Below are 22,076 nucleotides of genomic sequence, written 5' to 3'. Positions count from 1 at the left end.
TCGACCCAACAAAACGATGTGCGGTCTGACGCCTCTTCGAGCTGAGATGAAGATTTATTTTCCGATACAAAAGTCCGCGAAGAGCACGTCCAGAACGTCTTCAACGTCGATCCGTCCAAGAATGCGACCAATCGCCATGGCGGCCCGACGGAGATCCTCGGCGGCGATCTCGCTCTGGTAAGGATCAGCCAAGAAACGGTCCAAACATGATAAACACTCGACGAGGTTTTGACGGTGACGCTCCCGTGTGATCAATGCACCATTCGCAGATCCACCAGATGACACGTCCAACCTGTCAACGAGTTGTTAGCTATCGATAGCCTTGTATGAACAAAGCTTTCCAACACCACGTACTTCTCCTTCACTGCGGTTGCGAGCTTGTCCACGAACACGTCGATGTTGTCGCCCTCAGCACAAGAAATAACAAGTAGCTGGTCGCGCTGCTCAATACCGAAAGTTTCTAAAACGCGCGCAATTTCGCTTTCATCAAACTGATCGCTCTTGTTCAGCACAGCAATAGCACCTTCCCTGAGGTAGGATTGGTACTCGTCATTGTGAAGCAGAATAGAGTTCTGCAAGGAGAGCACGGTAAATAGAAAGTGAAAAACGACGGCCACCTCTCCACACTTGATCCGCTATCTCATACCTGAATGTCCATCATCACCACGCAGATATCTGCGTCACTGGCACACTGCTGGGCCCGTAACACACCTTCCTTCTCGATAATATCTTCAGTATCGCGGATACCAGCAGTGTCACTAACAATCACAGGATATCCTGCAATGTTCAATGGCACTTGGACCACATCCCGCGTCGTGCCAGCAATGGAGGACACAATTGCCGCAGGCCGTCGAGCAAGCACATTCAGCAAACTGCTCTTGCCAGCATTGGGCGGGCCAAGGATGGCTACCTGGACACCGCTACGAAGGATTTCTCCTCGCCTACCGTCGGCCAAATGACCTCGGATGGAAGCTGCAAGCACACGAACTCTGCAAGTAACCTGTAAGCACAACCTTGATGCGGCCGAGATTGAAAAAGGCACGTCTAACTTACCGATCGACTGCTGCCTCGTACGCAGCATCGGTGACATCATCTTCGTCATCGCCAAAATCAATCATGGCTTCCGTGTAAGCCAGACAGCGTACCAGACTGTCGCGCCAACCCTCATAAATTTCGCCAATATCGCCCGAAAGTTGACGAAGCGCTTGTCCACGTTGTGCTTCTGTCTCAGCACTCAGCAGGTCCGCCAAGCCCTCGACTTGAACCAAATCGATCTTGTTGTTGTCAAACGCACGCTCCGTAAATTCGCCCGCCTCTGCAGCTCGGCAGTGCTATTCAAGCACCACAAGGTGAGATTAGATATCATCTCTTTTGTATCCCCGGTCGCCATGTCCCACACTCACAGGCACATGACTCAGCGCTTCCAGAACACCAGAGACCACCGCAACGCTGCCGTGCGTGTGCAGTTCCACAATATCTTCACCCGTAAAACTACCAGCACAGCGACCTCAGATCAATCATAGCCCTCCTACCATAAGCATCAAAAGTATAGCAACGCTGTCACCTCTTCGGGTGCGGGAACCGCAACACCAAAGCGTCGTCCAGGTGCTCCTCGGTCTTCGGATGGTAGAGCTTCCTCAACGCAGCACTGCGGCACCACCAACAGTCAGCACCGCCTCCAGCAGCAACACGAATCATTGCACCAATGTTGCACCCACACTCGAGGTTCCGGCAGCGCCGTGGACTTGCTGAGCTGCTGCAGACACGAGTCCGCCTGCTCTCCGGAGATCCGGATGACGGCCACGCCAGCTTTGCCGGGCGCAGAGGACAGCGCGTAGATCGTGTCGAGCTCGTACACACCGATCTCGTGGTCACTAGCTCCAACAGCTGCTGGAACGCTGGCAAACCGTCGCACACGGGCGGCAGCGGTGCCGCCGCGCAAGGCGCAGAGCCGGCGGAACATATCGAGGAGCTCTTCACCAAAATGCGTGGTGCATAGTTGAAAACCTCGTCAACGTCATGGAACTATCATTGAACATGACAAGTTGAAGTGGGTCGATAAGTTCAATTACAGGTTTTAGATGGGCAAAGTGACGCCCTCGAAATACTCCAGTATGTCGTCGATGTCGCTGCACTCGAAGTTTTCCGAGCTGCTGCTGCACATTGTGTTGGTTCGACTGGCCGCAGAGTCTTCGTGTGGAGTAGGCGGCGGCGGTGGGTCGGATTTGACTGCTACCTCATCGGTAATAGCAGAGGTGGATGGTGTTGAAGCCTTGGATTCGGTCTGCAGCTTGTCCGGCGTGGTCAGCTTCAGCACAGTATCGGACAGGAAGTCGTACTCTCCATCGTCGAGCGTGACGCTCTGAGCGCTGTGGTGGCTTCGGACCGACAACGACTGAGACGACGGAGCGGGTGGGCTCAGAACTGGCGGGATCGGGGATTGGAGGTGAGCGCTCGGAGGAGGCGTGGGCACGCAGCCAACTTGCTCAGCACCGGGGGACAGCAGCTCCAAGGGGCGTTGGCCTTCAGCATGCGCCAGTGCGTCCACCTCAAAGGATTTGCGCAGTTCTTCCGCAACGTTCTTTTCCTTCCGACTCGTAGAGGAGGAACAGGAGGCCACCGAAGATGGTGGCGATGGCTTTGAAGAGGGGGTTCGTCTATCCAACGAAGGAGAGAGAGGTTGTAGCTGGGGAGGCATGTCCATCTCATCGTAGCAGTTCAGGTACGAGTCGAACGCGGCTGCTGACGCTGTGCTTCGCTCGAAAATGTCGTTGGAGGCAGCACGCCTCTGCTTCCGCAGTGCTCGCTTCGCGACGACGCGCTCCATTTGCTGCTGCGCGTTGTCGGCCTCCAGCTGTCGCTGCCGCTGTTTGGTTAGCTCTGTAGGCTGCATGAAAGACTTTCGCTCCAGCGGAGTCCTGGGGTTCTCGTCACTTTCGCTTGAGCTTGAGCTGGATAAATGTGCTGGACCCCGCCGCGCGACCGGTTTTCTACTCGGCGGTTCGAACTTGTCCGGGTGGCTAACGCTTCGTACACGCTGCTGGAAGAGGTCTGGGGCGCTCGACTGCTGCCGAATGTGCCCGATGTGGTGGTGGTGCACATGGCCCTGCGTCTGCTGCTGGCGCTTCTTCTGTTCCTCCTGCCATCGCTTGTGACGACTGCTCTCCGTCGGGCCAAAGTACCGACTCCGCGTGAGCCAGTGACTCATTTGGCGGTCACGGTACTTGCCCAGCGCCTTGCTCTTTTCAGCCACCGCACCTCGGATGTCGTAGATCGCCTTGGAAATCGTGCGCAGCTTCACGTCGCCTCCTGTCATTGCCACTGGACTGGACGATGCCTGCTCTGTCGGATCGTACAACCACACATCTGCACGCATGCGCGGTCTCCGCTGTCCTGCTGGCGACGCCGGTAGGCTGTGCGACGTACTAGGCACCATCATCGTCACGACAGGTCTCGGGAACCCGCCGCAGATCGAGGCACGAGCTAGCGGGATATCACTCGCCATCACCGCGGGGCCACCGCCGATCCATTGCGTCAATAAGAGCTTGACCCGGAGCATGCCCTCGTCACCCGAGCGCCCTGGCAAGCAGCAAACCTCCTCGTAGGCATGGAACTCGCCCGAAATCTCGCGCACCTCCTCGGACGACACCTCACGCTTGCTGGTGCAGTCGGCGTGCGTGCCCACCAGCAGCAGGCGTCGCCCCGGGGCGTCCGACAAGTGCGCCCACTGCGCGACAACCGCCGCGAGCGAGTCTCGCCGCGTGAGGTCGAACAGCAGCACGAAGACCGCGTCGTCGTCGGCAGCAGCTGAGTCCTCCTCTCGACTGCGCAGGATGTGCACCGGCGTCTTCCGGTGCCCGTTTCCGCCAGGCCGTGCCCACATGTACAGCGGCGCCAGCTGGCGCTGCGGCGTGTCCGTCACGGCGACGGCCTCCTTGGCGCCGAGCGCCAGCACGAAGCTCTTCTTGCCCACCGCATCCGCGCCGACCACGCCGATGCTGTTGAGCATGAGGGTTCCTCCTCTGTCGCTGCGTGCTCTCTCTCTCTCTCTCTAGTTGAATTCTGCGCAGCGCCCTCCGCTCTCTGCGCGCGCGGCGTCGTGCGTGTGCTGGGTACAGCCGCGGGCCGACGGATATCCGTCGCAGACGGAGCGAGGCGTCAAGTCAACGAGTGCCAGCCGCCGATGGCGCCGAGCGCTGAGGCAGCTATTGCGTCTGTCCAGAGCGACTCAGCTTTTCTGCCTGTTGCCTACGCGGAAGGTCGTACGTAGGGGCGGGCGAGCGTTATGGCGGCAACAACGGTCGGAACGCGAGCCAGAAGGCCTGACGCCAGCACAAATCGACGCGCGACGCCACGAAAGCCCAGCCGGTGCACTCCATCCTGTAATATGTGCATGTATCGGCCGCCGCGGCTCAAGTCGCCGCCGCACCGCGCCACGGCATGGCGTGGCGGCGCATGCTGGGCATAGAGCGATGCGGAGCGAGAGCGCGGGCCCTTCCCTGCGCTCGGTGGTGCCTCCGCCACCGGCACGACGACAGCTTCATGTCCATTTCGACGGGTGCACTGTGCATAATCGGTTGTAGGTTCTCAGTTTGTAGGTTGGGTTGAAGGAGTGGAAATTGTAGGTTGTGACCTACATTTTATTTCTCCCAATCAAAAGCGGCTCGTCCGCTTCCACGCAATAAGGCTGGAGCATCATGGGGGCCGCGTCGTCGCTGGGCAAGTTCCTGAAGAGCATGGACGACGAAGAGCTCTCCAAGCTAATCGACACTGTGCGCTGAGATCCCTGCTCATGTGTGTCGCTCCTACTGTGCAGTGCTAACGCTTCGCTTGCTCTCCAGGCGTACAAACTGGAGCCGCAGCGCATGGAGAAAATGTTCACGCTGGCCAAAATGCGCTACTACGAAGGTGAGCGGCGGCTGGCAGCGCGCGTACGGACACAGTGGGTAGCTCATGCCTAACTAACTAATTGCTTCTCTTGATTCACGCCCCATAGAGCTAGGACAGCCCCCGCCGCGAGACGTCGACACCGTGGACACTTCCAATGCCCTGAGCATGCCCGCTGCGCTGCTGTCCGCCCCTCAGCCGGTAACCTCACACGCAGCACCTCCAATGCTCAGTGAGATGCTGCCGCATACCCCCTCAGCCACGATAGCGACAGCTTCGGCTGTGACTGCGGTGCCACAGGTTTCGACCGTGACGACCATCGAAGTGATGGCGGACTCGGCCGATGAACACGCGCCGCTGGCGGGTGTGAAGGACCCGATGAACGCTCTGTGGACATTTGAGGGCCACCACCTTCGCGAGCTGCAGGCAGCAGACAAGAACCCCCACAACGCAAACAACCAGGCGCTGCAGCAGCAAGGGCTGACACATACGGACCATTTGGGCAAGAACGGCGGTGCGATCGACCCCTCGACTGGAGCGGTGACGACAATCGTGCAGCGCGAGGTGGATGCAGATGGATACCCCGTTCTATATGGTAGTTGTGGTCGCGATAAGCGATACGGGCGTTGCTCAGTGTGCTACTTCCGCGGACTGCGCTGCAACACGGCTCACTACTGCGCCTGCTGCCAACGACCGGTATGCGTCCGTCCGCGAAAGTACCCTGGAGAAGAGCACCATAAAATCTGCTGGAATGTGCTGCACATGGACAAGGATATGATCCAGCGTGTGGAAAAGAAGAAGAAGCGCAAGTTGCAAGCTCTGACAACTGCGGGCACTGCAGCAGCAACTGTGGGTGTGTCAGCTTCTAGGTTGAAGACTGTCGGGAATGTCGAGACTGGTGACGGCCACGGTGAGCATAGCGATAGAGCAAATGACTCTCTTAACCAGTCTACCGAAGATCTGCACCCAGCCCCGTCCATTCCGACTGTTGTAGCGGATGTGAGTGGTGCGGTGGATCTGTGAACATTTTCGGCATGGACCGGCAAGTAGTAGTCTCAAGTTGAGACTCTCAACAGTGCACAACAGGTTTTGTACTCCATCTATTTACATGTAGACCCACTTGTTGAAAAGCTAAGCACTAGGAAGAGCAAAAAGGCAAAATCGGGCAAAAAGCACCATCCTTGTTGTTAGCCAGGACAAAAAATCAGCGAAGAATGAAGACAACTAACGGACTTTAGAGCACCCAACGTTCGTCGAAGCTTCAGGGAAGACCAAGATGCCGGAGAAGAGAAGGCGATAAAGCGCGGCACGAGCATGTTGCTAGTGTCAAGGCTAGTGTCAAGGAAAGGCTGTAGGTCGCTGGCTTCCGAGCTGAAAGACATTTGCGATCAATACCGTGGTGGAGGGCGACGCGAGTTATCTCGCGGCTGAAAGTCGCGTCCTCGCTGCGGTGGCGGGCCCCGGTCCCGGAACGATCGATCACGATCTCCTCCTGGAGGAGGGCCTCTCTCGCGATTGCGGCTGCGATCACGGCTTCGATCCCTTGGGCGAGATTGCATCGGCGGATTCCAACCACCTGAATCCGCGCCAGGGCCAGGCATAGGACCAGGGCCGGGAGCAGGGCCAGGAGCAGCACCGGCAGAAAACTGGTACGCTTTGGAAAAGGATATACGCATGTGCGAATCCGGGTACGACATATTGTCGAGCTGAAGAAGTGCCATGATAGCCTCATCCATCGAGCCCATCTCAATCAGAGCCATTTTGGGGTTGTTCTGCAAGTAGTGGAAGTTCTTGACGAAGCCGTACTGAGCAAAGAGATCCACAAGTGCGTTCTGGTTGCGTTGCAACTCCATCGGAATGCCTGAGATGTGAAGTAGTGGGCAGGGAGAAACGGCCTCTTGTGGGCTGCGACGACGATATCGGTGAAGCGGAGAACCCGAAAAGTCGAGCGTATTCTCGATCTCGAAGCGGTCCGCATCCGCGTGCGGCATCGATACGCTCGTATGCTTGGAATAGTCCACACGTAGCTTCTTTCCAAAAACGTAGACACCATCCAAGTGATCCAATGCCGAGGTTGACTGGCATAGTGGAAGATTCCGACAGACAAGCGTAGTGATACGGACCACAACAAAAAAGGACAATGTAAGTTACCACGACCACAAAAATAGGAATACTGTCTGCGATTACGCACAATACACTTACATGGACATCATCGGCGAACTGGATCAGCGCAGTATCGCGCTTTCGAAACATGATCTTGATGCGGAGAACGTCACCAAAGCAACCGAAAAGTGTGAATAAGCGATGTGGGCTCTGTTGAGATAGAGCAACAAGGACAGCATTAGCTCTCAATAATAATGACGACAGCATAAATGCACAGATAGCACACTTACCACCAGTTCGCGATCAATGTTGCTGCAAATCAAGGCGGGGGACGGACGAGTGTCGCCCCGGATAGCCCTGCCAGTCGAATGGGGCGGCAGCTCACGTCCGCCGCGGAGATCACGAGATCTATCCACGCTCGGGGGTCTCTCGTCGTAGCGCGATGGAGGCCCGCGGTTGTCACGCGCATCCGGAGCGTATTGGTCATTTCGACCGACGTTAGGAACATTGGTAGCTCCGCGATATTCATCATGGCGAGCAGGTGGGTTATTGTATCCGCCATCTCTAGCCACATCTCGTCGGTCGGGAGTTGGGGGGTTGACCGGAGCGCTTTCACTAAGATCATCGCCACCACGGCCGGGGCCTGCGGGCAAATTGGGGTTTGTGTAATCGCGTGATCGATCATCGTTGTAGCGAACCCGGAGCTCTGGGTGGCGCGAAAACACAATACTAAGCTGGTTGCAGCCCGTGTAGATGTCACGTCCGTCAAGTGCGGATTGGGCGGCCTGGGCTTGATCTACTGACTCCATCTGTACGAGCGCCTTGAACTCGTTATCCTTCCAAAACGTGACAATCTTCTCCACATTGCCAAACTTTTGAAAAACCTGCAAGGAGCAAACATGAAACTAGTTAGCATCACTTGCAGCAGAAGCACTATCGTTTTGTGGAAAACTATTCCGTCCTGTTATACCTGTTGTAGGACGTCCACCGTGACATCGTACTCGATCTTGGACACGGATACCATCAGAATTTGATTGGGAGGGCCAATGCCACGACGACCCCCCTCTTGGGGCATCAAACCAGCTTGACCTTCGCGTAAGAATCCAACGACGACGTCAGTTTATCTCTACTGTAGAGCAAAGAGCAATAGTTTCTTACCTCCACCGTCGGCACGGAACGGGGGCATATCTTGCCGTGGTGTATACTGCATGGGCGGAGGCTGTTGGTACGAAGCCGTTCTTGGCGGAGCCAGCTGCTGCTGCTGCTGCTGTTGTTGCTGATAGGGAGGAGCGTCGTTGTCCGAGCGTACAGTGATCTCATCGCGGTTGCTGAATTCGAAGAAAATCTTTTTGCCGCGGATGAGCGCGTCGCGAGTCTGGTAAAAGGTGACGAGGTTGGCAGCCGAAGTCACGTCGGGCAGTTGCACGAACGCTTGGCGCTTTTGCGGGATCATGAGACTCTTCTCCACCACGGCGAACGGGCAGCAGAGGGCCAGCAGCTCACTCTCCAGACAGTCGGCGGGTAGTCCGCACACAAACACAACCTACTCGGCGGCGCCAGAAGGGCAGGGCACAACAGGACATAAAGAGCAGGACAAGGCAAGACAAGCGTCAGCGAGCAGATCGTCGGGGAACGCCCAAGGAGCCAAAACACAGCACAGCACAGCACAGGGCCAAGTCAAGTCAAGTCAAGGAAAGGAAAGTTACCCGCGATGCCGGCTGCGAGCTGCGCTGGCGCTTGGACGAGTCGAAGTCGTCTCCGCCGTCGAATTGGCGCTTCATGCCGCCGTTGCTCGCCATCGGCGGGGCTTAGAGAGCGGAGGGGGGAGCGTGGGAGGCGGAGGGCGGAGGCGTAGGGGGGAGGGGAGAGGGCGAGAGTCGCGGTCGGAGGGCAGGCCGCAGCAGAGATCGAGGAAGCCAACGCAGAGAGCGGCAAGACGACAGACTGTGTGGATTGTTTTCGACCGAGCTACACGCTGCGCACACCTTAAGGAACTGCAGACAGAAGCAGAGGGACATGACGCACCACAGTCAGCGTCAGCGTGGCCTGCAGAGGCCTCTACTAGAGGCTCTAGGGCGAGGCGAATGCATCAGTGCGCGACGTACCGAGAGCTTCCGAGCTTCGCCTGTTTCGCTGGATCCGAGTGGCTGGTGAGGTTTTGGACCCAAAATAGTGGGCGGAGAACGCTGTTTTGGGCTAAACGGGGCGTAGAAGGGGTGAATTGGCTTGGAGTGCGCACTAGATTGGGCGCGCGAGCTATGCAGCGAGCCGTAAAAGAAGGGCTATTTCCGCGCCGGGATGCGTTTTATATTTGGTGGCAGCCTGTGATTGGCCCACGGCGGAGGCGGTTTCACTAACTCGTGGGTCTATTTCCAGCGGCGGTCGGGCCGGTCGTTTGATCGCTTCCCCCCTCTCGGAGGTTTCTCCCTCCCTCCTCATTTGCGAATCGCGCCCGGAACAGAAGCAGCAGCAAAGCAGGCGAGAGCCAGGAACCGACAAGCAGCAACCATGGGTATGGCCTTCTCGCGCGTGTTTGAACGCCTCTTCGGCAAGAAGGAGATGCGTATCCTCATGGTCGGTCTCGACGCCGCCGGTAAAACCACCATCCTGTACAAGCTCAAGCTTGGCGAGGTGGTCACGACCATCCCCACCATCGGTACGTGTGGATAGCTAGCTAGCTGGCGCTGCGTCGCTTCTCAGGGACACCAGGGCGAGATCTCGGGGCGTCGTCGCGTTCCCCCTCCTCTGTCTGGTGCGATGTCCGGAGACGGAGGGAGACGGCGGCGGCAAATCAGGATCTCGTCGACCCGGTGTCCTGTCCTGTCCTCCAGCCTGCCAGCCTGTGCTGCTCGCTAACGCTGCTGTTGTAATTCGTTGACGTTGACAGGCTTCAACGTGGAGACGGTGGAGTACAAGAACATTAGCTTCACGGTGTGGGACGTGGGTGGTCAGGACAAGATCCGCCCGCTCTGGCGCCACTACTACCAGAACACACAGGGTCTGATCTTCGTGGTGGACTCGAACGATCGCGACCGTGTGGACGCGGCCCGCGACGAGCTGCACCGCATGCTGAACGAGGACGAGCTGCGGGACTCTGTGCTGCTGGTGTTCGCGAACAAGCAGGATCTGCCGAACGCGATGAGCGCCGCGGAGATGACGGACAAGCTGGGTCTGCACGGCCTGCGCCACCGCCAGTGGTTCATCCAGGCGTGTTGCGCGACGACGGGCGACGGCCTGTACGAGGGTCTGGACTGGCTGTCGGCCACGCTCCAGAAGGCGAAGTAAACAGCACGCGCTCGACGTACCCAGTGCATCGGCCGGTAGTGGGAGAGATATAGACGACTATATATCATGGGTAGAAGGCGCTGCTATAATTTTGCATTTTCCTCCTTCACGTGCCCGCATGCATCTCGTGTCCCCCCCAAGCCAGCCAGCAGTGCAGACCGCGTTTGCGTGCTATCATACACGTCTTCGTTTACCTTCATTCTTGTGTCGTGCTTCTGCTGTTCCATTGATACAATCGTTCGTACTGCGCGCAGATTGTTGCCACGTGCACGAAGGCCATCGAGGCGGGAAGGACTGTATTGCGCAGCCGTTTCGTTCCGACGCCGCGCGCTGCCAGGCCTCCACGTCAGGAGCTGTCAACGCAGTGGGCTGTCCATTGCAGCTTGGCTACGTTTTGCGTGAGACTAGACTGCAACAAATTCCGCCTGCCGATCTGTTGCTTGAAGTGCAAGAGAGACTACGATTGGGGTCTTACCACAAACGCTGTCGTCAAGGGAAGGGGTAAAGTCCACCACTGGGAACCTGCCACCTCCTCACCTGGCCCTGAATTAGCGCCGCGAAGGTGGCCAATGCCGCCAACCCAGGTCAGCATGACATCCTCCACGCGGCAGCGCAGCCATCTGGTTCGGGTCGGGTCTGGCGGGCTGACGGGTTGGATCAATCTGTCACGGGTTCCTCTCGAATACATGATACCTCTATGATCTGATATGTCAGCCAAGCTCAGCCTAGAGAGGGTCTCTTGAAAGAGTACGAGCTGTGACTCACTTGGTAAGTGGGAACCAGCCCTACAACAGCGTATCAGACTCACGATCACCAACAACTGGAGCTGCGCATTGCCATACAGGGATCACAGTAGCCCCATGGCATGGCACGAATGGCGGTCATACAAAGTCAAAGCCTCTAGAGATTAACCTTACGAGATAAACACCTTGAGGTGCCGATCGTACTGTGCCTTGACGATGCACTGCTTAACAGCGGGTCTTGCACTCGCGACTCTTGTGGGGAATTCACGCGCGGCTCGAGCGCCGTGACGAGGACCCTATCGAGACCTATTTGGTTACGTCACTACAAGCTTCGCAATTTCTGCTAGCACGGCAAGGCATGCACTGCATGATACACTTTTCAATCTAACAACGAGTGCATATATTAACGGATAGTAAAGTAACTATATATGTATTCTTCCTTTCCGGCCACGGCACTTATGCGACTAGAGTATGATGGATATAACTATCCAGCTCATCTTGCTTTCGATGGAACACAGCTTAACATATCTTGACACACAGGTTACACTGTCATTTCCAATCCAAATCCCAACATCCGAATACGCAGGTTTTCTGACGGGTGGGTCTGGATAGCGCAAAGAAAAGGGGGGCGTTTCTTCGCCAGGCCTTCCCAAGCTCACTTTGAGAATTCCCGACGCTTTATCAAGGGCGGTAGACGGTCGGTCGTAGCGAAGCAAGGGCGAGCGTAGGCAGCACCACCAAGCAGCAACCATGGGTATGGCCTTCTCGCGCGTGTTTGAACGCCTCTTCGGCAAGAAGGAGATGCGTATCCTCATGGTCGGTCTCGACGCCGCCGGTAAAACCACCATCCTGTACAAGCTCAAGCTTGGCGAGGTGGTCACGACCATCCCCACCATCGGTACGTGTGGATAGCTAGCTAGCTGGCGCTGCGTCGCTTCTCAGGGACACCAGGGCGGGATCTCGGGGCGTCGTCGCGTTCCCCCTCCTCTGTCTGGTGCGATGTCCGGAGACGGAGGGAGACGGCGGCGGCAAATCAGGATCTCGTCGACCCGGTGTCCTGTCCTGTCCTCCAGCCTGCCAGCCCGTGCTGCTCGCTAACGCTGCTGTTGTAATTCGTTGACGTTGACAGGCTTCAACGTGGAGACGGTGGAGTACAAGAACATTAGCTTCACGGTGTGGGACGTGGGTGGTCAGGACAAGATCCGCCCGCTCTGGCGCCACTACTACCAGAACACACAGGGTCTGATCTTCGTGGTGGACTCGAACGATCGCGACCGTGTGGACGCGGCCCGCGACGAGCTGCACCGCATGCTGAACGAGGACGAGCTGCGGGACTCTGTGCTGCTGGTGTTCGCGAACAAGCAGGATCTGCCGAACGCGATGAGCGCCGCGGAGATGACGGACAAGCTGGGTCTGCACGGCCTGCGCCACCGCCAGTGGTTCATCCAGGCGTGTTGCGCGACGACGGGCGACGGCCTGTACGAGGGTCTGGACTGGCTGTCGGCCACGCTGCAGAAGCAGAAGTAGGCTGCTGCACTGTGCCGCTCCGAGGGTGTTCAAGCCGCGCGCCCTACTCGTGGGGCCGTGAGGTGAGGCGCCGTCTGGAGTCAAGAGGCTGAAGCTATGGAGAGTTAGGAGAGAAAGAGAGGCCAAGTGACGCCGCCAGTGTAATAGTGCATCGATTTGGTTTGCAAAGTTCGTGGTGTTGCGTTAGTTCTGCCTCGATCCGAGTTCTTGCAGCTGATGGAAGATCTCAATGCAGGAAGCACAAAAATCAGTTGAAAAAAAATACACGCGCACTAGATAACACGTGCCTTACACAGCCACTACCGAAGACAGCCTGCTACTCCTCTGCAGTTCACGTCGAGAAGGAAAATAGCTATCCAGCTCACGACTCGCCGAGCATGAGGTTGACGCGCTTCATGATGTAGTCCTTGGAAGGGTCGTAGGGCGAGTCCTTGCTCGGGATCTCCAGCACCGTGGGGATAGTCTTCTCGTACGTGTTGAGCAAATGGCGGATCTCTTCGGCGACCTGCCCAGCCACAGAAAAAGAAAAAAAAAACATCTAAGAATCTACGATCACACATTTCGCGGGCTCCGAGGGCGTACGTGCTGGTTGATGAGGATAATGGCGATGTCGTCGCGGCTCGAGAGCGACCGGAAGCTGGCCTCAATGGCGGAGATCGGCGTGCCTGCAGTAGTATAGAGCACCGAGTAAGCCTCACGTCATTCCTCACGCGAATCCTTTCAAAGAACGCGGACGCACTGGGCTTGACGACGAGGAAGTTGGTTCCCTCGGCCGTCCGGTGGCCGATGCCCGCGAGGATGAAGCCCGTGACGGTGTCTTCGTCTCCGATCACGGCGATGAGTTTGGTGCCGTCGCTCATGTCTGCGCTGGTAGAAGAGCCCGAGAGGAAGACGCAGCGGAGCAGCTCAAATACTTGAAAAGGATTTTCGAAGATTTGGTCCGCGGTCGCAATGTTTTGGTCACGCCCAATTTTTGTATCGACACAAAACGGCCAAAAAGGCTTTTCGACCCCCGCGTCCGACGGTATGTTCGCCACGCCTGGAACTACTTCGTCCGCCGCACAACGCCACCTCCAGGGCCTAGTGACGCGCCGCACGGGCACGGCGGAGCCCAAGAATGCCGCGCAGTACTTCGGCCACGTAGCCGACGTGGTGCGCGCCAACGAGGAGATCACCAGGTCACGGTACGTGCGCGCTCTCCAGCCACCAGTCCCCGCGCCTCTGACGCGGCCCCTCTTGTGACCCCCGCAGCACGTACAACCTCAAGCGCAGGGCCAAGGTCGCGTACAAGGGCTACGAGGCCGTGCTCAGCCGCAAGAAGCGCGCGGCGATGGGCAGCAGCGTCAAACCCTCGGCCACCAACATGCTGTACGTGTCGCGGCCTGCCGCGGTCCCCACGCCGGCCACAGCCACGTTCAACCCGGCGGCGGTGCTCCAGCTGCAGGCCATGCTGCCTAGAGCGCAGCCCGTTGCAGTCAAACCGGCGCCCAAGATTGCAGCGGCGGCGCCGGTGCCGTCCGTCATTCCGTCCACGACGCTGGCGACGCCTACGGTGACCTCGTCGGTGGCGGCCACGACGCCAGGACGGATGACGCCGGCGCAGATCCAGCTGCATCAGCAGCAGATCAAGAACGCACAACTGCAACAGCAGCAACAAGCACCGAGGAGGTCGGACTTTGTCGTGGGAACGACTGTGCTCATCCGGGTGAGTTGGTGTGGATTTAGGGATATAAAGGTTTTGGTAGTGGTGTTGATTTTAGTTTGTTGTGTGTGTTTCTCTGTTGCTGTTTTCAGAATACTGCGGACTTGGTCGCGTGTGGAGCTCGGAATCTCGCAGGCAAAACGGGACGCATCGTCGCTGCCCCGCAAATCTACGGCCAGGAGCTGTTTTCAGTCTACATCGACGAACACGAGGCGCTTTTCCAGGTGCCATTCAATGCGCTGACACTTATTGCACGCCCTACACCAACCCAGCAGCCGCAAACTACTCAACAGATGCAGGCGCAGCTCGCTGCGGCAGGAGGTCGGCTTCTTCCAAACCAAATGCCTCAAAACGGAACCGTCCAAGCAGTGAGAGGATCCAAATCAGCAGAGCAGATCAAGATGGAGCACTCGTTCCAACTCCACCGTCTCATGCAGCAGCAGTATCGTGAAATCCAGTCGCTGCAGCAGCGCTACGCAGAGTGCCGGATCATGAACCCCACCGCGCTGTCCGGTATTCAGAAGGAGCTGTCAAAGCTGCGGCTCGTTCACCTCTCCCAGGTGCAAACCCTTAAGAGCAAGCAGGCACTAGACATGATCGGCAAGTAAGTACCTACTTGTGAAGATGCACTGAATGAACCCGACGATGTGTGAATTTTTGCGATTTATTTGGACGTGCTACAACAAAGATTTCTTCGTATTGCGTGGATAGCAGTCCTTTTGTCTTTAGCAGCTGCCTATTGCTGGTAGTAGCTAGCGTATTGGGCTTGCGAGTATCCCTGCTGTGTAGCTGCAGCCGCTGGATCAGCCTGAGAGTAAGCTTGAGCCTGGGCTCCATATCCCTATTTCAAAGTCACCGAGAAACAAACACAATGGTCAGTACAAAATCAATGTCCCAATCCCCCTAAATGAAGATCCTCTAGAGCAACGGCAGAAAAGAACGAATGCAAGGTAGCTCCTGTCAAACGACGTCCCTCTGCCCCCCTCATCTCATCGCAACACGTGCGCAGCAACTACCAGCAGATTTCCCGGTCGAAAGAAGGAAACGGGGTCAGTCGCTTTACCACAAGCAAGCTGACAAGCCCAAGCAAGCTCACGGTGAAACTCGCTTGTAGCCTCGCCCTTTCGTATCAATAAACGCAAGTAAAGCGGGGGGAAGTGATGAAAACAGAAAAAAATACCTGGTAGTCTTGGTAGTAGGGCGCAGCCGTCGTCGTCGCCGTCATCGTCGCTGCTGCTGCTTCTGTTGTTGTCGAGGTTGCTGCTGTGGGCGTCGAAAGCACTGCCGAGGTCTGCGGAGCTGTGTAACGCGCACGCTTCTTTCCCGGGTCAACACTTGAATTGTATCCACCCATGTCGTTGTCCCACCCAGGCTGGAAGGTCAACACCTTGATCGTTCGGTTGCGTGATTGACCATGCTTGAGTTTCCAGGACATCTCCTTTTTGCGCACTTCACGCACTTTCGCCACGCTGCTAGCGTAATTCTCCATGAACTCCACATACTGGAACCACAGATCATTCTTTTCATCCATCGTGATGTTGCAAGAGTCTTCAAGTGCAAGGTCGTAGACACGGGCAACTCGGGGAACGAGTTCTGCATTATCCCCACCCACGTTGATCTCGAAATGGATGAAGTTCATCCAGAGTAGCACTGATCCGCTGCGCTTCTGGACTGCACGTTCGAGCACCGAGCGAGCAAGTGCTACGTCGCCAACGTTCTTATGAAGGAACGTCGCATAAGCGATGGACACATAGGCGTACACATCAGAGTCATTCTCGACAGCTTCCATTCCGCGCTCATACCATGTCTTCGCCGTTTCGACATCCCCGCGTCTTCGTTCGAAATTGCAGTACTGCAAGAAAGCTTCGGCAAGTTTTGGTGCCACATCAGAAAGCACTTTCATGTAGGTATCCTGAGCTTTCTGCAGCTTGTCATAAGCTTCCAAGAAAGCTGCGTACTCCAAGTAGATCGATGCCCGGTACTTCAGGAAGATCGTCACCGCACGCTGAAACACGGCGTCTGCCGCATCAAACCCATGTACCGTACCAGCCCAGCTAACGTAGCGCAACCATATTTCTTCGTAATTCGCACAAGAAATCAGGCATCGCTCGTACAGAGTCTTACAGCGTACGTTGTTGCCTGCAGCCTCTTCGAAATCCAAGTAGCTGTGCCAGTTCTTCATCGCAGCCTCAGTTACTGGGGTGACGTGGAAGTAGCTACGATCAATCCCAGCTTCGAAAGCCTGGCGTCGGTAAATATCCTCCATCGTTTTGTTTTTCACCGCCTCCACTGCGTTCACGATTTTAACGCGCAGCAGCCCCTCGTCCATCATTTCCTCTCCATCGCCGGCAAGTGCTTTCTGCTCCTCAGAGGTTGCTAGCGCATTCAATTGCTGCGCAAGCACAAACTGATTGTATTTCTCCCAGAACTCCTCAAGGTTGCGCAGCGGCTGGTGCATGATGCGCTTGAAAACTTGATTCAAACGTGGCATGTCGTTCTACACAACGTTCAAATACAACAGGTCACACTCACGACCACACTCCCAGCAACCATGCTCGACTTACGTTGACAGTCTCGACCTGGATATACAGCTCCCACAGCGGGCCAGCCAAGGGGTCAGCTCCACAGGCCTCCACGGCTCTCTCCAGCACTCTGAAGCATTCAAAACACCAACACGTTAGACCCAGTGCAAGCTCAAACCAATGTCTCCATTGCAGCAGAAGACGCACGGCCGAGTCTCGTCAATGGGGCTGTGCAGCGTGTGGACGAGGAACTCGCAGTACTTCATCCACATGTCGACGCTGTATTTAACAGCCACAACGCCGCGTTCGTACACCTCCCGCGCCTTCGCCTTGGACTCGTCCAGCGTTGCCACAGTGGCTACCCCGTCCTCCACAGTCTTGTTCGATAGTCCGTACTCGTACTGAGCATACTACTCACAAAACCCAAGCCAACCGTTAATGCACCGGCGTGCCATTGCATAGCAATCGCCTCCTGACGCCGCACCTTGTTCCAGTAGCCGAAGCACAGCGGGAACTCCGCCAGGAAGCGGTCGTACGTGGCCTCCACCGTCTCGCGGGGCGTCCCAGACTGCCACAGACACAGTAAGTGGAGCGTGAATAAGCGCAACAGTAACACGAGCTGCAGAGGGCGATGGGAGCACGCACCTCGCTCTGCACGAGCGCCAGCAGGCTGACCCACGAATTGAAGTCCAGCGGGTTCTTGTCCACCGCCTCCGTGAGCCGCTCCAGCGGCGTCTTGACCGTCAGCACGATGGGGTTCGAGCCGGACGCGTCGGCGCTGGAGCCGTTGGCGGCGTCGGCTGCGGTCGGAAGCGCGGCGGGGGTCTCCATGGTGAGCTCTTCGCAATGGAATGACGCGATTGGTGGGGGGTCTCAAGGCTAAAGTATCCGCCTCTATGCTCCATGACATCCGTCCCCGTGAAGGCATAGTAGGCTCGATATTGATAGATCGTTAAACGGGGCGTCACGTATGTGATGTTTATCACACCATATAGTACAAACATTAAGGCACAAGATGACCCCTTTTAGTGTACAAGTCTGCAGCTAGGTTAGTTAACTTCAAAAGCAATCGTTCGCGGCCTCACAGGAGATGGGTCCAGCCCTTGCGGAAGCCCAATCTCTTGCGTTCTCTGATCTCTAACTGCTCGCGGTGCTGCCGCTGCAGATCGCGCACCAGCTCTTGCTGACGCACTTCCACTCTCCGCCGCAGCGTCTTCGAGTACCGCTTGATCTCGACGCGCAGTGCGTCTTCGTTCACAGCAGCGACCGCTTGAAGAGCTGACCCACCAGCTTTTTGAAGTGCCTGCACTTCGGGTATGAGGTAGTCGCTTGTCTTGAGCTCCAGCGGGGGCATCCCTTGTGTGGGGAAACGCTGGCACCGCCACGTTAGCACCAAGTCCGCAGCCTTCGCGTCCCACTTCTTGCGCTCCTTTGCGCGGCATTGCTTGTATGCTTCTATACGTTCTAGCGTGCATTTATCGGATGGGCGTGTGGCCAAAAACTCCGCGCCGTGGGTCGCCAACGCCAGCGTGTCCTCCATCACATGATTGCTGCAGCAGTCCACAGTGTCAGTACCACACAATACAGCCACATCTTGCCAGAAAGCTCTATCAAACGGCACCTCGTATGCGGCGAATCCGCCGTAGCGAGCACCTCGGCCAGCAAGTGCGCCACACCCAGCTTGAGCTGCCGTGGCAGGGCTCTGTAGTCGTCCGAATCGAGCCAAGGAGTGAGTGCATCCCGGTTCTCCGCCAATTTCCGCCTCTCCTCATCGTTGTTTCCCCCGCTCATTGCATTCCCCGCCATGGCGCTCTGCGTCAACGCGTCAGCATCGCGCACACGCCGTGCCATGAGCTTGTTAGCGTCGCATTGCGCCGCTTCAAGATAACGTGCCAGAGCGTTACACTATCTTTTCATCCAATCACAGTCTTTACCATCCGTAATTCCATCCAATCGCGGAGCTGCACCCGACCACTGGTACAAGTTGCCGTCACTGTCGAATCGACTGGCAAGCGCACACATTGGCACTATCATTGCAGCATGCGGTACCTGCGCGCCAAGGGCATCCGCAAGGCGCTGCGCCAGTTCCACTTCCTGTGCGGCATCAAGCCGCCCTACAAGGTGCTGCTGGACGGCAACTTCATCGCCATGTGCGTGCAGATGAAGGTGGACGTGCAGGAGCGCGTGCCCAAGTTCCTGCAGGTCAAGCCGCACGAGATCGAGTTCTACGTGCCGCGCGCGGCGCTGGAGGAGCTCCAGATGCTGGGCGAGGCCACCAAGGAGGCCTACGAGCTGGCCAAGAGCTTTAAGGTGGCCGAGGCCTACGACCAGGACGCAGGCGACGCGCCCGTGGACGTGTCCAAGGTCGTGCAGAGCATCATCGGCGACAAGAACGACCGCAAGTTCGTCGTGTGCACGCAGGAGGTGGAGCTGCGCAAGGCGCTGCGCCTGGTGCCCGGCGTGCCGCTCGTGTACCTGAACCGCTCCGTGCTGGTGTTTGAGGAGATCTCGCGCGCGACGCTGGCGATCGTGCGGCAGGAGGAGAAGGCCAACATGGCCAAGCTGGACGTCAACGAGAAGCGCAAGCTGGAGCAGATGCAGGAAGGGAGCGGAGAGGACCACGCAGAGAAGCAGCGACTCGCCAAGAAGCGCGCCAAGGGCCCCAACCCGCTCTCGGTCAAGAAATCCGCCAAGAAGAAGGTCCGCGCCAAGAAGAAAAAGAACTGAGTCTTGCTTGCTCTGCTTCTGGTGTGCGAAGGACGCGGTTCCTTTGCTTGGGGGTGTACTTACTGCAATTTATATTATGGTATTACCTCTTTACACTTTAAGATGTTTTCTTGTTGGCGTACGCTTGTTTTTACGTTAGAAGTCCTTGTCCCATTCGTGACCTTCCATCGTGTAGGCAGGGACTTCTTCGTCGTGGTCGTTGACGGCATCGAACTTGGAGGCATCTAGCGGGTCTGCGAGTTTGGGTCGGTACGGTGCGTTGACTTTCTTCTGCAGCATGGCGTCCCAGTCCAGTTTTGCGAACCAGGTATGTGAACGGATCGCCCGAGCGCCACCGTGGGTCAGACCGAGCCTCTTGGTGAGGTCGCGCTCCAGAAGCTTGGAGATGATGTCACGGCAAGACGAGCTCACCCAGCCTGGAAATTCGACTTTCTCCTTGACGATATTCCGGCAAATCTGCATTTGGTCGATCTGGTTCGACCCTGCGAAGGGCGAGTGACCCACGACCATTTCGTAGATCAGGATTCCAAGAGCCCAGTAGTCGACACCGCGGTTGTGACCTTTACCTAGCACCAACTCAGGCGCAAGATACTCAGTGGTACCGCATAATGTGTACGTCCGGTCGTCTACCACTTTGGCGAAGCCGAAATCTACAACCTTGAGGTAACCCTGTGGGTCGATGAGTAAATTCTCCGGTTTCAGGTCACGGTAGACGATGCAGCGCTCGTGGAGATATTCCAGCGCCATGAGTACGTGGCTTGCGTAGAATCTCGCGTGGTCGTTCGGTAGCCGGCCTGGTGATGAGGGTGTGGAGTGCAAGTACGTGAACAGCTCGCCGCCCTGCACGAACTCGATGAGGAGGTACAGTCGAGCTGCGTCCTTATACGTTGTGAAGAGTTTAAGCAAGAACGGGTGGTTGCATTGCGCCATCACTGCCTTTTCGTTGACCACGTTCCGTTGCTGCTTGTATGCCACGATAGACGCCTTGTTAAGCACTTTGAGAGCGTATGCGGCTCCCGTCGGTTTGTGCTTCACCAGCTTCACACGACCAAAAGTGCCGGAGCCCAGCGTGCGCATTACCTCCAGTTCCTCTAGCTTAATTTGCATCTGCTCCTGCATCTTCAAGGCGCTCATGCGCTCCTCGGCTTCGCGGTTTAAAATCTCCTGAATAGGACCCAATAGCTCCACAAACTTGCCTTGATCGAGCGACAGACACTCTAAATTTCCGTTTGCGATCACGTCAGCTTGTCGGGGCTCGCCGTGAAGTAAACTCATTTCACCGAAGAAGTTACCGGTGGACAGAGTGGCCACCTGCCTCTTCTCCGTGGTTGACACTCCATTTTGATCGGTGCTGGTGATTGATTTTGCGACGATGGCTGAGCCGTTCTTGATGATGTAAAAGGTGGTGCCATGCTCACCCTCCTTAATGACGAACTCGCCGCCTGTAAATGAAACTGGTTCGAGTGCCAGGAAGAGCTTCTCTTTCTCGATGAGCGAAAGAATCTTCAGCATTGGAATAGATTGCAGCACGCGCATGCTCATGTTGTGGTCGATCACTTCGCGGAGACTTCCCAGTTGGTCGTTGAAAGCTTGTCTGTCCAGTGCAATGAGAGTCACATCTGTTTCGGCTGTCACGTTTGCAGCTCGGGGCTCGTGGGTCATCAATGCACGTTCACCGAAGTAGTCGTTCTCAGTGAGACGTACCGACTCCATGCGGTGGCTATCGCCCACATCGGTGCAGACGACAGCTCCACTCTTGATGATGTACAAGACGTTGCCCCGTTCACCCTTTTTGATGATTCGATCACCCTTGGCGAACTTGACGAACTGCGCTGCCTCGGCAAGTTGGCTAAGTTGGGTCTCGGTTAGCGCGTGCAACAGTGAAACTTTGCGCAATGCGTTTTTGCACTCACCAATCTGCTCGGACTGGATGCGAGCAACTAACCGACGGAACGTCACGCGGTCGAGGGCCCAAAGGCGACCAGACTGCGAACAAGTTACGCTAGCAGTGCGGGGGCAATTGTACACCAGCGCCAGCTCGCCAAATGTGGCACCTCGTTGAACCGTGTTGACGACGTTTCCATGCACTGAAATGGAGAACAAGCCTGTCTCGACGACGTAGAAGAAGTCGCCTGGGTCTCCCTCGTTGATGATGACCTCGCCTGCAACAGCAGACTTCTCCACCATGAAATCGACGATCGAGTCGATGTCGCTGTGGCCGATTGTATAGAAGAGGAAGTTGTTGAGAAGCGCTTGTCTAATAATGCCAGTGGACTCGGCTGACTTCACGACGCTCTTGAGCTCAAGTGGGGTGTCGAATTGGACGCTCTCGCCGAAGATATCACCACGCCGAAGTGCAGCTTTGCGCTTTTCGCGCAAGAGGACACTCATCTTCCGCTCTGGAATCACACACAATATCACTGCTTAGCTATCACGATAGAAATTGGTGAGCGCATTGGTGCTAAATGCTGACTTACCGACAGCGTCATCGCTCATGATGACAGGGTCAAACGTCTGCCCCACTTGGTTCGGCACCGAATTCATGCAGCCCATGGTGAATGCAGATTGCAGATACCCCGG

The 22,076-nt window shown here is 56.7% G+C and overlaps 12 protein-coding genes across 12 annotated transcripts; 5 read left to right on the top strand and 7 right to left on the bottom strand.

The window, feature by feature from the left end:
* Positions 1–54: 54 nt before the first annotated feature.
* On the bottom strand, positions 55–1,963 carry IUM83_09150 (tRNA modification GTPase TrmE; the record flags this gene model as incomplete). Its single annotated transcript, XM_067933570.1, has 7 exons — positions 55–292; positions 355–572; positions 647–989; positions 1,054–1,331; positions 1,404–1,491; positions 1,565–1,648; positions 1,719–1,963. The coding sequence occupies 7 exons, from the start codon at positions 1,961–1,963 to the stop codon at positions 55–57; spliced, it is 1,494 nt and encodes a 497-aa protein (XP_067799887.1).
* Positions 1,964–2,077: 114 nt separating this feature from the next.
* Positions 2,078–4,009, bottom strand: IUM83_09149 (P-loop containing nucleoside triphosphate hydrolase; the record flags this gene model as incomplete). Its single annotated transcript, XM_067933569.1, has 1 exon — positions 2,078–4,009. One exon carries the CDS (start codon positions 4,007–4,009, stop codon positions 2,078–2,080), a length of 1,932 nt encoding a protein of 643 aa, XP_067799872.1.
* Positions 4,010–4,697: 688 nt separating this feature from the next.
* On the top strand, positions 4,698–6,078 carry IUM83_09148 (ion channel POLLUX; the record flags this gene model as incomplete). Its single annotated transcript, XM_067933568.1, has 4 exons — positions 4,698–4,772; positions 4,842–4,908; positions 4,997–5,797; positions 6,002–6,078. The coding sequence occupies 4 exons, from the start codon at positions 4,698–4,700 to the stop codon at positions 6,076–6,078; spliced, it is 1,020 nt and encodes a 339-aa protein (XP_067799871.1).
* Positions 6,079–6,414: 336 nt separating this feature from the next.
* IUM83_09147 (putative polypyrimidine tract-binding protein) lies at positions 6,415–8,789 on the bottom strand (the record flags this gene model as incomplete). Its single annotated transcript, XM_067933567.1, has 7 exons — positions 6,415–6,463; positions 6,541–6,965; positions 7,090–7,200; positions 7,281–7,874; positions 7,961–8,079; positions 8,149–8,533; positions 8,697–8,789. The coding sequence occupies 7 exons, from the start codon at positions 8,787–8,789 to the stop codon at positions 6,415–6,417; spliced, it is 1,776 nt and encodes a 591-aa protein (XP_067799874.1).
* A 709-nt stretch (positions 8,790–9,498) lies between these two features.
* IUM83_09146 (adp-ribosylation factor) lies at positions 9,499–10,275 on the top strand (the record flags this gene model as incomplete). The annotated part of the gene is made up of 2 exons (XM_067933566.1): positions 9,499–9,646; positions 9,878–10,275. The coding sequence occupies 2 exons, from the start codon at positions 9,499–9,501 to the stop codon at positions 10,273–10,275; spliced, it is 546 nt and encodes a 181-aa protein (XP_067799873.1).
* Positions 10,276–11,768: 1,493 nt separating this feature from the next.
* IUM83_09145 (adp-ribosylation factor) lies at positions 11,769–12,545 on the top strand (the record flags this gene model as incomplete). The annotated part of the gene is made up of 2 exons (XM_067933565.1): positions 11,769–11,916; positions 12,148–12,545. The coding sequence occupies 2 exons, from the start codon at positions 11,769–11,771 to the stop codon at positions 12,543–12,545; spliced, it is 546 nt and encodes a 181-aa protein (XP_067799999.1).
* Positions 12,546–12,906: 361 nt separating this feature from the next.
* Positions 12,907–13,405, bottom strand: IUM83_09144 (V-type ATPase, F subunit; the record flags this gene model as incomplete). Its single annotated transcript, XM_067933564.1, has 3 exons — positions 12,907–13,050; positions 13,128–13,210; positions 13,285–13,405. The coding sequence occupies 3 exons, from the start codon at positions 13,403–13,405 to the stop codon at positions 12,907–12,909; spliced, it is 348 nt and encodes a 115-aa protein (XP_067800014.1).
* A 166-nt stretch (positions 13,406–13,571) lies between these two features.
* On the top strand, positions 13,572–14,855 carry IUM83_09143 (uncharacterized protein; the record flags this gene model as incomplete). Its single annotated transcript, XM_067933563.1, has 3 exons — positions 13,572–13,729; positions 13,797–14,250; positions 14,340–14,855. 3 exons carry the CDS (start codon positions 13,572–13,574, stop codon positions 14,853–14,855), a joined length of 1,128 nt encoding a protein of 375 aa, XP_067800012.1.
* A 128-nt stretch (positions 14,856–14,983) lies between these two features.
* IUM83_09142 (Pre-mRNA-processing factor 39) lies at positions 14,984–17,600 on the bottom strand (the record flags this gene model as incomplete). Its single annotated transcript, XM_067933562.1, has 8 exons — positions 14,984–15,088; positions 15,176–15,259; positions 15,428–16,266; positions 16,372–16,744; positions 16,812–16,899; positions 16,977–17,179; positions 17,254–17,337; positions 17,415–17,600. 8 exons carry the CDS (start codon positions 17,598–17,600, stop codon positions 14,984–14,986), a joined length of 1,962 nt encoding a protein of 653 aa, XP_067799998.1.
* Positions 17,601–17,850: 250 nt separating this feature from the next.
* On the bottom strand, positions 17,851–18,620 carry IUM83_09141 (Pre-mRNA-processing factor 39; the record flags this gene model as incomplete). Its single annotated transcript, XM_067933561.1, has 2 exons — positions 17,851–18,319; positions 18,391–18,620. 2 exons carry the CDS (start codon positions 18,618–18,620, stop codon positions 17,851–17,853), a joined length of 699 nt encoding a protein of 232 aa, XP_067799903.1.
* Positions 18,621–18,809: 189 nt separating this feature from the next.
* Positions 18,810–19,496, top strand: IUM83_09140 (RRNA-processing protein; the record flags this gene model as incomplete). Its single annotated transcript, XM_067933560.1, has 1 exon — positions 18,810–19,496. One exon carries the CDS (start codon positions 18,810–18,812, stop codon positions 19,494–19,496), a length of 687 nt encoding a protein of 228 aa, XP_067799810.1.
* Positions 19,497–19,631: 135 nt separating this feature from the next.
* IUM83_09139 (AGC/PKA protein kinase) lies at positions 19,632–21,985 on the bottom strand (the record flags this gene model as incomplete). The annotated part of the gene is made up of 2 exons (XM_067933559.1): positions 19,632–21,887; positions 21,974–21,985. 2 exons carry the CDS (start codon positions 21,983–21,985, stop codon positions 19,632–19,634), a joined length of 2,268 nt encoding a protein of 755 aa, XP_067800015.1.
* Between the last annotated feature and the right edge of the window lie 91 nt (positions 21,986–22,076).

The sequence above is a fragment of the Phytophthora cinnamomi genome, assembly GCF_018691715.1.
Source record: "Phytophthora cinnamomi strain GKB4 chromosome Unknown Contig3, whole genome shotgun sequence".
NCBI lineage: Eukaryota > Oomycota > Peronosporomycetes > Peronosporales > Peronosporaceae > Phytophthora > Phytophthora cinnamomi.
The sequence above is the reverse complement of the archived record's forward strand: the minus strand, read 5'-3'. Positions and strand labels throughout refer to the sequence as shown.